Here is a 13,028-nt window from a genome sequence, read left to right as displayed (position 1 = left end):
CAATATTTGTCCAACCCTCTCCCCCTCCCCGGTAACCCCCATCCCACTGTCCAATCTGCAAATCTCTCAGGTGTCATGTGGGTTTCATCATCAGGTTGACATGCAGGACGGTTGGCCTTCACCAACACCAAACACAAGTCTTCAGCATGCGCAGTAGTTGGTGAGAACAAAACTCCCTTTTTACAATCTCTCCTGTACTAAATCTTCCCCTCCCAAATACCACCCACCCTTGTTTCAATGGCAGCTGAAAACAAATAGTGAAGCAGAGACACTATCCCTCTGTTTATGCGGTGTAGAACTGTGTTGGCTTTTTTGGCAGCTGCTGCACACTGTTGGCTCATATTTAAATGGTTGTCCATTAGGACTCCCAAGATCCCTCTCACAGTTACTACTATTGAGCAAGATACCGCCTATACAGAGATCTGGACCTTACCCACTCTCATGGCCTTCAGGAAAGCTGTTAAAACCTGGCTATTCCGGCAGGCCTGGGGCTGTTGATCTCATTGTTGAGGTCCAGCCCCGATTAGAACGAATGCATGTGTTGTGATTTTAAATCTGTCCTTTTCTTATTTTTTTTCTTCCTCTTCTTTTTTGTAAGCCGCCCGGAGTCCTTTGGAATTGGGCGGCATATAAATTTAAATAATAAATAAATAATAAATAAATAAATAATACTGTGCATTTTGTTTTTCTTGCCTAAATGTAGAACCTTACTCTTTTCACCATTGAATTTCATTTTATTAGATAGTGCCCAATGTTCAAGTTTGTCAAGATTCTTCTGTATCTTAAGCCTATATTCTGGAGTGTTGGCTATTCTTGCCAGCTTAGTTTCATCTGCAAATTTGATGAGTTCCCCATTTATTCCCTCATCCAAATCATTGATGAAGATATTGAAGAGTACTGGGCCTAAAACAGAGCCTTGGGGTACTCCACTGCATACCTCCCTCAATGTAGATGTAATTCCATTGAGGACTACACGTTGAGTGTGGTTGGTCAGCCAGTTATGAATCCATCTGATGGTGGTGCTGTCTAACCCACATTTTTCTACTTTATTTAGTAGTCCACTAATTTTGTCAGTTTGTCAAGTAATGCAATAAGATTAGTCCGGCATGATCTGTTTTTGACGAAGCCACGTTGGCTTTTGGCTATTACTTTGTTTACTTCTAGGTGTTCGCTAATTCATTGCTTGATTATCTTTTCCAGAATCTTTCCTAGTATTGAGGTCAGGCTGATAGGTCTGTAGTTTCCTGGATCTATTTTTTTCCTTTTTTGAAGATGGGAACCACATCAGGTCTTTTCCAGTCCCCTGGCAGTTCCCCAGCGCTCCAGGATCTCTGAAAGATGTAGTTCAGTGGTTCTGAGATCTCTTCTGCCAGTTCCTTCAGAACCCTGGGGTGTAATCCATCCGGTCCTGGTGATTTGAACTCGTCTAGAGTAGACAGGTGCTCACTTACCATTTTCTTCCCTATTTTAATTTGTGTTCCTAATCTGATTTTTGTGGTGCTGTTTTTGATAGGTTGAATTGTTTTACCCCTTTGTATAAAGACAGATGCAAAAAATGAGTTAAATAGTTCTGCTTTCCCCCTGTTGCTTGTCACCTTCCTGCCACTTTCTCCAGCAATGGACTAAATGTTTCCTTAACTTTTTTCTTGTTTTTAACAAGAAGAAGCTTTTTTTTGGTTATTTTTTTACTTTTGTGGCAAGCCTTTCTTCATTGTGAGCCTTAGATTTCCTCACTTAATCTTTACAGAATCGGGCTATTTGCTGATGTTCTATCTTAGTTATGTTCTCCTCTTTCCACTTTTTATTCTTATCTTTTTTGTCTTTCAATTTGTCAGAGAGTTCTTTAGGCAGCCATGCTGGTTTCTTTTGGGAGCTGTTATTTTTCTTCTTCATTGGTATTGTGCTATACTGGGCTTTTGTAATCTCATTTTTCAAAATTTCCCAAGCTTCTTGAATTGTTTTCCCCTTGAGGATTCTCATCCATGGAATTTTTCCCAAGCTCTCTCTAAGTTTATTTAAATTAGCTCTTAAAGTCCAAGACTCTGGTTTGACTTTGTTCTACTACCTGTGTTTGCATAATGTTGAATTCCAAAATTGCATGGAATATTGGAATTTTATTACGAGCAAAGAAGTTGAGTATTCTTGTACAATACCTCTGGACCCTCACTAATGTTTTAATGTCCGAAATGCAGTATGGGTTACACGCAGGAGAGCAGTATTTAAGTATAGGTCTGGCAAAGGTTTTGTATGCCCTAGTTAGCAACATAGCATTACCAGAGAAAAAACTACATAAAATAAGATTGGCAACTCTGAATGCCTTTTTGGCAATGTTGTTACAGTGAGCTCTGGGTCTTAGGTCTTTCAAAATGAGTACTCCTAAGTCTTTGACAGAGTGTGGCTCATCTTTTTTTATCATTCAGCAAACATTAGGAAGTATTTCTATTAATTTCAAATCTTGATGTTATATTTTTCTTCAATATTTATACCATATACAAGAATACATACTTTCTATTAATAGTTACTCTATGCAGTCTGGTATAGATTTTCAGTTCATATTTATTCAAATGACTCAGCATTTTTATGATTTAAGTGTTTCAAGATTATTGTATTCAAAGGATAATTGGACCCTTTAAATAATTTGATCACTTAAAGAAAAAAATGAGTTTTTCTTCTATCATCTTATACAATAGTATGCAGTATTAACATTTCTTATAAATTGTGGGACTTTCCTGCTCATCATGTTTCATGTAATCTTGTTTTCAGTTCATTTTTCATCACATACACAGTTTGAGTCTGATTACTAATTTAATTATCCAGAAATAGTTTAGGGTGACCTTTGAGCTTTTTCTCATTTTGTCTTTTGAAAAATAAAAATTGAGTAAAAGTATTTTTAGTCCTCTTTGAGCTCTTTTCAGATGCACTCTAAATTACTTTAAGAAGCAAGATATATTTATTTAAAATATAATCAGTTACTTAAGTAAATGCATGTTTCCCCCTTCTCCTTCTTGTATCGTATATTTTGCTATTCTCTGCCTGTGTGGGACTTTTAAATAACTTCCGCTGTAGTCAGACTTCTAAGGTAGTTTGAAAGGACAATGCTGGAAAGGGGAAGGATAATTCTCAGATTGATATATTTTCTCTAAAAATTGCTCCTCAGGTTGTGTAAGAAAAAAATACATCATAAGAAAACCATCGACATAGTAGACTTCCAATGAAATCTGGGAATCATAGCTTTACAAATAATCAAAATGACAGTTGGTCCTTACCTGAACTGTTCTTTTAGGAGTTGTTGCAGGATCGTCCAGCGCTGGTATTATGTCCAATTGGCCTCGAGACTGGATTGAAGCTGAAGCCACGTCTCTGTGCTCCTCCTTCTGACTCCAATGGAGTTTCAATGGAGTAAGCCTCCCGAAACCCTGAAAACAAGTCACAAAGGAGATCCCTCCACCCACATCTATAAGTTAACTAACCTAGGGGAGAACTGGACAATCCTGCAACAACTCCTAAAATAACAGTTCAGGTAAGGACCAATTGTCATTTTCCAGGATGGGTTCCAGGATGGTCCAATGCTGGGACATACCCAAGCTAACTTCCCCTAGGGTGGGCCCCTTCCGATCCTCCAGGACCTGCTGTAAGACCCTCTGTCCAAAAACCGCATTGGCAGGTGCAGAAGCATCCAATCTATAATGCCAAACGAACGGCGACAGGGATGCCCAAGTTGCTGCCCTACAGATCTCAACTATAGGTGCCTGAGTCGACCAGGCCGCCGAAGTGGCCACGCTCCTAGTAGAATTAGCCGTGATGCCCTCCGGCACTGGCAATTTCTGTGATTTATAGTTGAGAACTATGGCCGACCGTATCCAACAGCTAATGTTGGAAGGAGAAAACCTGTTCCCCAATGATGAAAGTTGAAAAGAGACAAACAAGGCCTCTGACCTCCTAAATTCTGCTGTCCGCTTCAGGTATATCCTCAAAGCGCGCCGTACATCTAAATGGTGCCACCTGATCTCCCTGTCTCTAACCGGATCCGGATAGAAATCCGGAAGGATTACCTCCTGCAACCGGTGGAAGACTGAATTTACCTTGGGCAAGAAAACCAGATCTAGGCAAAGCACCACCCTGTTGCTATGAAAAACACATAAATCCTCCCTGTAGAACAAGGCCCCCAATTTGGGACACATGCCTAGCTGAGGTGACTGCCACCAGAAACACCACCTTAAACATGAGCAGCTTACATCTGATGGATCTCAAGGGCTCAAATGGCTCCGCCATGAGGACCTGCAGAATTGTGGAAAGACTCCATGTGGGAAACCTATGAATGATGGGGGGGATGCAAATTTTCTGCCCCCTTGAGGAATCTCCTAACCACAGGCAACTGGGTCAAAAGAACTGACCCCTCGCCTTGGATAATCATGGCGAGTGCCATTAGCTGTCTCTTTACTGTACCAAGGGAAAGACCCTTGTCCTTCCCATCCTGGATGAAATCCAGGACTGCGGCACTGAGGCCCTAGTCGAATCCATCTGAGCAGCTTGGGACCAAGATACGAAAGTGGCCCAGGTCGAGTTGTAGATTCTGGTGGTATACTGTCTGCGTGACGTCTCAATAGTCTCAATCACCCTGCAGGACAAAAGTGCTTCCCTCAGGCACTCCCATTCAATCTCCACATGGCTAGTTGAAGCCAATGGGGTTCCGGATGCTGCAGCTTCCCCTGATGTAACTCTGTGTCCCCCTTCGGGATTCTCCACGGCCTCCCCACTGAGAGGTCCATGAGATCTGCAAACCAAGCCCTCCTGCGCCAGTGCGGAGCCATCAGGATGACCTCTGCCCGTTCCCTGACTACCTTCTGAATAACCCCAGGAATGAGGGGGAGGGGAGGAAAAGCGTACAGAAGTCCGGCCAGCCATCGTGCATGAAGGACATTGACCCCCTCCGTTCCCCGAGCTGGGAATCGGGTGAAGAACCGAGGAACCTGTGTGTTGGATGGAGTGGTGAAGAGGTCCACCACCTGTCTCCCGAACCTCTAGCAGACCTGCAGGAACAGCTCCCTGGACAGAATTCACTCTCTGCTGTTGACCGTTTTCCGACTCAGGCAGTCAGCTTGATTGTTGTCGATGCCAGTAATGTGCTCCGAATGGATGGACCATAGATGTAACTGCCCAGTGGCCCAGCGACATTGCTTCGGTGTGCAGAGCCTTGGAGCACGTGCCGCCCTGCTGATTTATGTGAGCCTTTGCTGCAACATTATCGGTTAAGACCAGGACATGGTGCCACTTGACCCAGTTCTGAAAATGTCACAGGGCTAGATGGATCGCCCAGAGTTCCAGCCAATTGATATTGTGGTGGAGGTCGTTCCAAGATCAATGACCCTAAGCTAGCCGAGAGTCCAGGGTCACCCCCCCCAACCAAACAGATTGGCATCCATCATCAGGATGAGTCGCTCCTGCTCCCTGAACTCACAGCCCCTGAGCAAGGCTGCAGACATCCACCACCGCAGCACCACCACTACCTGTGGGGTGGCCGGCACCTTGGCTGTCGAGTTACTGGAGTTGGACCTCTAGTAAGGCAGGAGGCACCACTGGAGAGCCCTGGCCTGTAGCCTCGTCCATGGCACCACCTCAATGCAGGAGATGAATTTTCCAAGCAAGGTAGAAAGAAAGGCTATGGGAACACAATGATCCCTATGAATCTGCTGAACTAACTTTAACAAACTGGATCTACCATCCGGAGAAAGGAAAACTTTGCCCAAATGGGAATCTATAACTGCCCCTAAGAGGAGAATCCTGGTAGATGGAGTCAGGGTATTCTTTTCAAAATTAATGGAGAACTCTAAGGCTTGGAGCGTAGATATGACCTGCTGCAGGTCCCTTCCAGTTTGTAGAGGTGACGCCCCCTGGATGAGAATGTCATCCAGGTAGCATTGGAGTCTAATTGGGACCTCCTGCAGATAAGCCGTGATCGCTGCCAAGACCTTGGTGAAAGATCTGGGTGCAGAAGCCAACCCGAATGGCATGGCCCTGTATTGATAATGTGCCCCCAGATAGGAGAATCTAAGGAACTGCCTTTGCTTCAGAAGGATGGGAATATGCAGGTACACCTCTGTGAGGTCAATGGATGTCATATAGTCACCTTCACATATACCTGCCAAAATGGTCTTAAGGGAGGCCATCTGAACTGACAATAGACCAGGAACTGGTTTAATGCCGTGTTTCCCTGAAAATACGACAAGGTCTTATTTTCTTTTTAGTTACAAAATATGGCCTTGGGCTTATTATAGGGGAGGGATTGTTGTTTTGGGGTTGCCGGGCAGCTGCTCTCTTCCGAACTGACTCTCAAAAAGCCGGGCACAGTCTCGGGGGCGAAGCAGCCATGAGGTGACCAGGGTCACGAGCAATAGCCCGGCAAACCCCCTCTCCAGCCGGGCAGAGCACCATTCACTGACCTAGGGGGAATCCCTAAGGCGCCAAGCCACATGGCGCTCTGCTCGCTCCCTAGCTTCCGCGGCTTGGCACATTAGGGATACCCCCTAGGTCAGTGCATGGAGCTCTGCCCAGCTGGAGAAGGGGGTTGCGCCAGTGCCTGTTCTTCCCCCAGCAGGCATGCCTCCTAGCCTCAACATGTCCGGGCCCAGCTCTTCCTGCAGCCGCGGCTGCGCTCCAAGCATAACGTTTTCTCTGGTTCCAAACTCGCAAACACAGTGGCTGAGTCTTCCAGCAGCAGCCGCTCTAGGAGTCTGCTCTGTAGTTGTGGGCTGGCTGCTGGAAGACTGTAAGAGAGTCTTCCGGACAGAGAATCTTCCAGCAGCCAGCGCACAACCATAGAGAGGACTCATAGAGTGGCCGCTACTAGAAGACTCGGCAGCTGAGTTTGGAACTGGAGAAGACGTTATGTTTGGAGCGTGGCCGCGGCTGCTGCAGAGAGAGCTGGGCCCGTATATGTAGAAGCTAGGAGGCATGCCAGCTGGGGGCAGAACAAACGATCGCGCAACCCCCTTCTCCAGCTGGGCAGAGCTCCATGCACTGACCTATGGGGTATCTCTAATGTGCCAAGCCGCGGGAGTTAGGGAGCGGGCAGAGTGCCACGTGGTCTGGCACCTTAGGGATACCCCCTAGGTCAGTGAATGGCACTCTGCCCGGCTGGAGAGTGAATTTGCCGGGCGGTTGCTCGTGAGCTTGGTCACCTCATGGCTGCTTCACCCTTGAGGTGGTTCCAGGCTCTTCGGGAGCCAGTTCACAAGGGAGCAGCTGCCCAGTAACTCCCCCCTCCGGCCAGGCAGAATGCCACTCCCCAATCTAGTGGTATCCCGAAGGCAGCAAGCAATGTAAGCGCCTTTCTCACCCCCCGGCTCCTGCGGCTTGGCGCCTTCAGGATACCTATATGTCAGTGAGCGGTGCTCTGCCTGGCCGGAGGGGGGGCTGTCCAGGAGGTTTAGTTTCGGGGGTGGGCTTTCTCGCCCACGCAAAAAATGTGGCAAGGCTTTAGTTTCAAGACAGGTTGTATTTTCGGGGAAACACGGTAGCTTTAAGTCCTGAATGGCTCTCCATCCCACCCGCCCCAAAGATTTCGGCACAAGAAACCCCTGGCCCACCTGGTCCGGGGAAACCAGCTCAATTGCTGCAGTGTCAAGCAGGTGTTGGATAGCTTAACACATCAGCTTGCGCTTGTCGATACTTTTTGCCGGGGGGTGGGGAATATGCGAAATTGATTTGGAGGGATGGAAATGAATTCCAGACAGAGACCCTGTGGGACCGTCCTCAGGACCCAGGCATCCGATGAAATACCCACCCAAGCATCTGGGAACAGAGCTAGCCGACCAGTGATGGGTGGGGTGGGGTGGGGAAGATGACCTACTTGCCCCAGCAGTAAGGGTGACCACCCCCCTTCAAAAGGGGCATTTCCCCTGGGGCTGATAGGGTGGCCTATTCCTGGAATAAGGCCGCTCCGGTTGCCTATCCGACCTGGTGGAGGGGTACCTACTCTGATGAGTGTCATGCTCCTGCAGGTGATACGATGGCTTGCGGTAATAGGGTGTGGTCTTCTGGTCCACCTTTTTTGCTGAGGTGGGCAGGACTTTCCTTTTGTTCTCATCCTCGACCAGGATGGGGTTGAGTGAAACTCCAAACCAGGAATCACCCATATACAGAGCTGACACCAACTGCCACTTTGATTTGTTGTCTGCCTGCCAGCCGCAGAGCCAGAGAAGAGGGTGAGATATGATGGATGAAGCCAAGGCCCTGGAAGCGAACTTCATGGCATACAAGGTCGCGTCCACCGAAAACTGAGACACCGCTACCAACTTGTTCAGATCCTGGTGCAAGTGAACGTCCTCCGGCGGAATACGCTCCTGGATCTGCTCCATCCAAAGAATAGCGGTGCAGTTGAAGAACGATGCCGGGGCCGCCTCCTTGATGGCCCAAGCTGCTGACTGGAAGGTTCATCTGAGAGTCATCTCCCCCTTCTTATTATCGCCCTTCAAATTATCAGCCACATCTCTGGCCACTAGAGAAGTAGGGGACACTATGGCCACCACTGGGGGATCCATGGTGGGCATCTGCAGAGTCTGGGAGAAATCTGACTCAATGTTATAGAACCTCCTGTCATTACTGACAGGAGTAGGAAAAACCCCTGGGTTCTCCCACTGCTTCTTCACTACCTCCAAGAACAATTGGGGAGCAGGGATCTCCTCCTTAGCAGTCTGTGGTTCAGAAAAAACTGGCTCCTCAGGCTTCTTTGCTTGGGCCCCTTCCTTCCCTCCCCCCCTGCCCAGCTGTGCTGTAGCACGTGTCCTGCACAGGAGGGAACGGAGTAAATTTGGAGGGAATATACCTGTAAAGGCAGGAGGATCTGGGACTGAGGCCTCTCCGCCCACCATCTTGGCCACATGGTGCGCTGATGTACTCAGGTCCTACTCTCGCCTTCTCCCAAAACAATCCACTCTCACCTTCATTTGCAGCAATGACTGCAGGCTTCACCAGCCTCCTGCGAGCCACCCCAATGCGAACGCCATGATCGGCGCATTTAGGGGCTCCAGGGAGGCAAGCTGAGACTTCAGACGCTTCCTGCAGCTTGCCGCCGCTGTGGCGCACTGGAGCGCTGAAAAACCTCTTATTATTCGTCACATTCCCTCTCGACGATCCGATGCTGCAGGAAACGTCAGAAAGCTATAGAGCTGAAAAACCAAGCCCGGGAACCACAACATCGCCGCAATTGCGAGGAAACAGCCGCCACATGGCCGTGGAACAAAATGACTCCCAGAATGGTGAACAAGCCTTCAGAGTCCTCAATGCGATCCAAATGGTTGGAATCTATAGCTACTGCCAGGAATACTCGCACAAGGATTGGAAGTAGGGCTCAAGGAAGGGAAAGGCAGGGTGAGGCCAGGAGGGTCCAGGCAAGAAAATTTTTTTGTAGGAGCTCAAATCTATACATCTTGTCTCAGGCCAGATTGGATTGAAACTGGAGTCAGAAGGAGGAGTACAGAGGCATGGCTTCAAGCTTCAATCCAGTCTCGAGGCCAATTGGACGTGATAATACCAGCATTGAACCATCCTGCAACTCACTCCGGAAAACTTAGGCTTCCCATATTGTGATCATGCAAAGTCAAATATTGCTGGCAATACCTTTGTGTTGTATCCCTTCATTAGTTATATTATTTGCCATTTATTAGGTAGGTATACTTCTGCAGTGGGGAGCTTTCTCCTTATGAGAGATTGGAGGCTCCTTGCGTGTCTAAAAAGCTTATAAAACCAGGATTTTAAATTGCATGAGGAATCCCTTTCAGTAGGAAAGATACTCTGGGACAACGATACTCTTAGGAGGTAGAAAATGGCAGGATATGTACAGTGAAACTATTCAGTTAATGCACTTCCCAATCTTCTCCTTACTGCTTGAGGAATGTATTGCTTAAAGATAAATTCATAATCAAATATGTAGTTGACGTATAGGATTGAATCGGGTTAAATCAACTTACCTTTGCTACTGGTTTGCAAACGTGAGCTCGCGCTCGCTTGGCTCACATGTGCCACCCGCGCGCATATGCAGGACCTTCCGTGCATGCGCTGAGCATCAAGAACAGGACATGATGATGTCCAGACAGGAGGACGGAGACTCCCATTGCCCCCACTACAGGTCTGCCTGAATTGGATAGAACTGGCTGAATTGCACCACTGAATTGAATGTAATTTAAATATTTAAATTAAACTGCTGAAAAATCTATGAAAAGTTTAATGATTCTTAAAAAAATAAACGTTGTGTTAATGAGGTAATTTAGGTTACTCATACATGTTTTTCTTCTCCTTCTCTTGTCATCAGCTTTTACAATGGGTTGCAAACTAAATAAAATGGAAAAACATGATGACAAACGGCCTGGAAACATCTATTCCACTTTGAAGAGGGCCCAGGTTGAAACGAAAACTGATACTTTCTATGAATACCACTACCTAGATTTTACAACTTTAAGTAATGGTAAGTCTTTCCTCTCTTTTCAACATACAATACACATGTATATCAAAATGATAAAAGCTCAGCTTTAAAAGCATTGTATCAGTTCTATATATTGGGACAAGCAAAGTTTTTGTGGATTGAAGCTGCTTTCTTTAATTATTGTTTTGGACGGATAAACATTATAGTAAACAAAGCAGTGGTGTCATTGATGTGCAGAACTGGGATTATGTGGGCTCTGTGTGGTAGTTGTTTGGATTTTGGGATCCACATAATAAAGACATCATTATGCAGAAATTCTAGGTATTGCTCATAATGGATTCTTGAACTTGGCTAAGTTGTTTCCAAAGTTGTTTCCAACATGATGATTTGATGAAGGAGGAGGAGAGATGTGATTTTCATTGTGCCCATGAAAGAAATGGGGTAAAAAATGAAGTGCTATTTATTATTTAAAAGATGTTATAATATACTTGTCAGGTAAACTTAGATAACCTTTACATAAACAATTGTCTTTTAGCACTTTTCATATATACATTCAATAGTTCTGTGATCTAGCCTAAAGAAAAGAGTTATATTTCTGTGAGGCAATGCAAAGGGTTTGAAGTGAAATTAGCATTTTCAATCAATTTATATTTTGCGTATATGAATTTGTTGTATCTATAAAATTAGAATAGAACAGAATAACAGAGTTGGAAGGGACCTTGGAGTTCTTCTAGTCCAACTCCCTACTTAGGCAGGAAAGCCTACACCACTTCAGACAAATGGTTATCCAACATCATCTTAAAAACGTCCAGTGTTGGAGCATTCACAACTTCTGGAGGCAAGTTGTTCCACTGATTAATTGTTCTAACTGTCAGGAAATTTCTCCTTAGTTCTAGGTTGCTTCTCGCCTTGATTAGTTTTCACCCATTGCTTCTTGTCCCTCCCTCAGGTGCTTTAGAGAATAGCTTGACTCTCTCTTCTTTGTGGCAGCCCCTAAGATATTGGAACACTGCTATCATGTCTCCCCTAGTCTTGTTTTCATTAAGCTAGACAGGCCCAGTTCCTGCAACCATTCTTCATATGTTTTAGCTTCCAGTCCCCTAATCATCTTAGTTGCTCTTTTCTGCACTCTTTTCAACATCTTATTACATCATGACGACCAAAACTGAATGCAGTATTCCAAGTGTGGCCTTACCAAGGCATTATAAAACGGATTTAACATTTCACATGATCTTGATTCTGTTTATATGGTGTAGAACTGTGTTGACTCTGGTGTATTCCTCTGGTTCACTAACTTGTCACTTTGTCAAAGAATCCTGGCATTAGTCTGGCATTATCTGTTTTTGACAAACCCATGTTGGCTTTTGTTTATTACATTTTTTGTTTCTAGGTGTTTGCTGATTTGTTGCTTGATTATCTTTTCCAGAATCTTCCCTGGTATTGAGGTCAGGCTGATAGGTCTGTAGTTTCCTGGATATATTTTTCCCCTTTTTTGAAGATGGGAACTATATCTGCCCTTTTCCAGTCCTCTGGCAGTTCCCCAGTGGGGAACTTTGAAAGATATAGTTCAGTGGTTCTGAGATCTCGTCTGCTAGTTCCTTCAGAACCTTCAGTCCTGGTGATTTGAACTCATCTAGGGTAGACAGGTGTTCACTTACCATTTTATTCCCTATTTTAACTTGAGTTCCTAATCTGTTTTTTGTGGTGCTATTTTGATAGGTTGGATTGGTTTTTTTTTCTTTTGTGTAAAAACAGATGCAAAAACCCAGTTAAGTAGTTCTGCTTTCTCCCTGTTGCTTGTTCCCTTGCCACTTTCTCCCAGCAATGGACCAATTGTTTCCTTGACTTTTTTCTTGTTTTTAACATGTTGGAAGAAGCTTTTTTTGTTAATTTTTACTTTTGTCAAATTGCTTTGGTTATAGCTTGTAACTTTCACATAGAATACATAAGAAAGTTTTCCATAGTTTATACAAACTGATTGTTATATTGCATTTTTTAAGAACTTGAATGAGTGAAATGTGAATTATGAAAATATATTATATATTCATATCTTGTTACATACATACATTTTGGTTTTTCCTTAGAAATTGGTAATTCTTATTTTTATTGAATATAAGAATCTAAAACTAAATTGTGTTTTTAAATTTAAATTATAATTAAAAGATATGACACTGTTTCCTGACCCATTCAGTATTGTTTCTTTTTAAAAACAATTGCTGTGTTAAAAATAGCTTATATGAAACGGGAGCATAGTTATGTAAAAATGCTCAGATTTATGACTTAACTGGCATTATTTTTGGAAAATAAAATTCTCTTCATTTAGTTGTAGCATTAAAGGTTTGTTACTATTTTTGTTTTGTAGGAAAAGGAAATGTAGAGTCTATAAAAAGAGAATCTGCTTCCTGTTTAAATTTGAACTTGAGGCTAGTAACCATTGTACAAAATAATAATGTCAATTTTGTGTCATAAAGAAATTATATCACGTAGCTTGTAACAATATCTATTTTTAGGCATTTTAAATTTGATCCATTTCCTGCTTAAATCTTTTGCAAATTTTCTGTCTTCTAATATTGGCAAACTTCAAGTATATGAGCTACATATAAAATAA

At 44.4% G+C, this 13,028-nt stretch overlaps 1 protein-coding gene across 1 annotated transcript in view; it reads left to right on the top strand.

The window, feature by feature from the left end:
• The window catches only part of RFTN1 (raftlin, lipid raft linker 1), a 111,369-nt gene that overhangs the window by 13,376 nt on the left and 84,965 nt on the right, over positions 1–13,028 (top strand). The window contains exon 2 of the mRNA XM_087712824.1: positions 10,310–10,462. Coding sequence (XP_087568950.1) covers positions 10,318–10,462 — 145 coding nt within the window. The 5' untranslated portion in view covers positions 10,310–10,317. The remainder of the gene's footprint in view (positions 1–10,309; positions 10,463–13,028) is intronic.

Source organism: Thamnophis sirtalis, unplaced genomic scaffold (genome assembly GCF_051295495.1).
Source record: "Thamnophis sirtalis isolate CommonGarterSnake01/CBP01778 unplaced genomic scaffold, rThaSir2_p1.2 scaffold_4, whole genome shotgun sequence".
NCBI classification, from domain to species: domain Eukaryota; kingdom Metazoa; phylum Chordata; class Lepidosauria; order Squamata; family Natricidae; genus Thamnophis; species Thamnophis sirtalis.
Note: the sequence above shows the minus strand (reverse complement) of the source record. Positions and strands in the feature narration are given on the sequence as shown.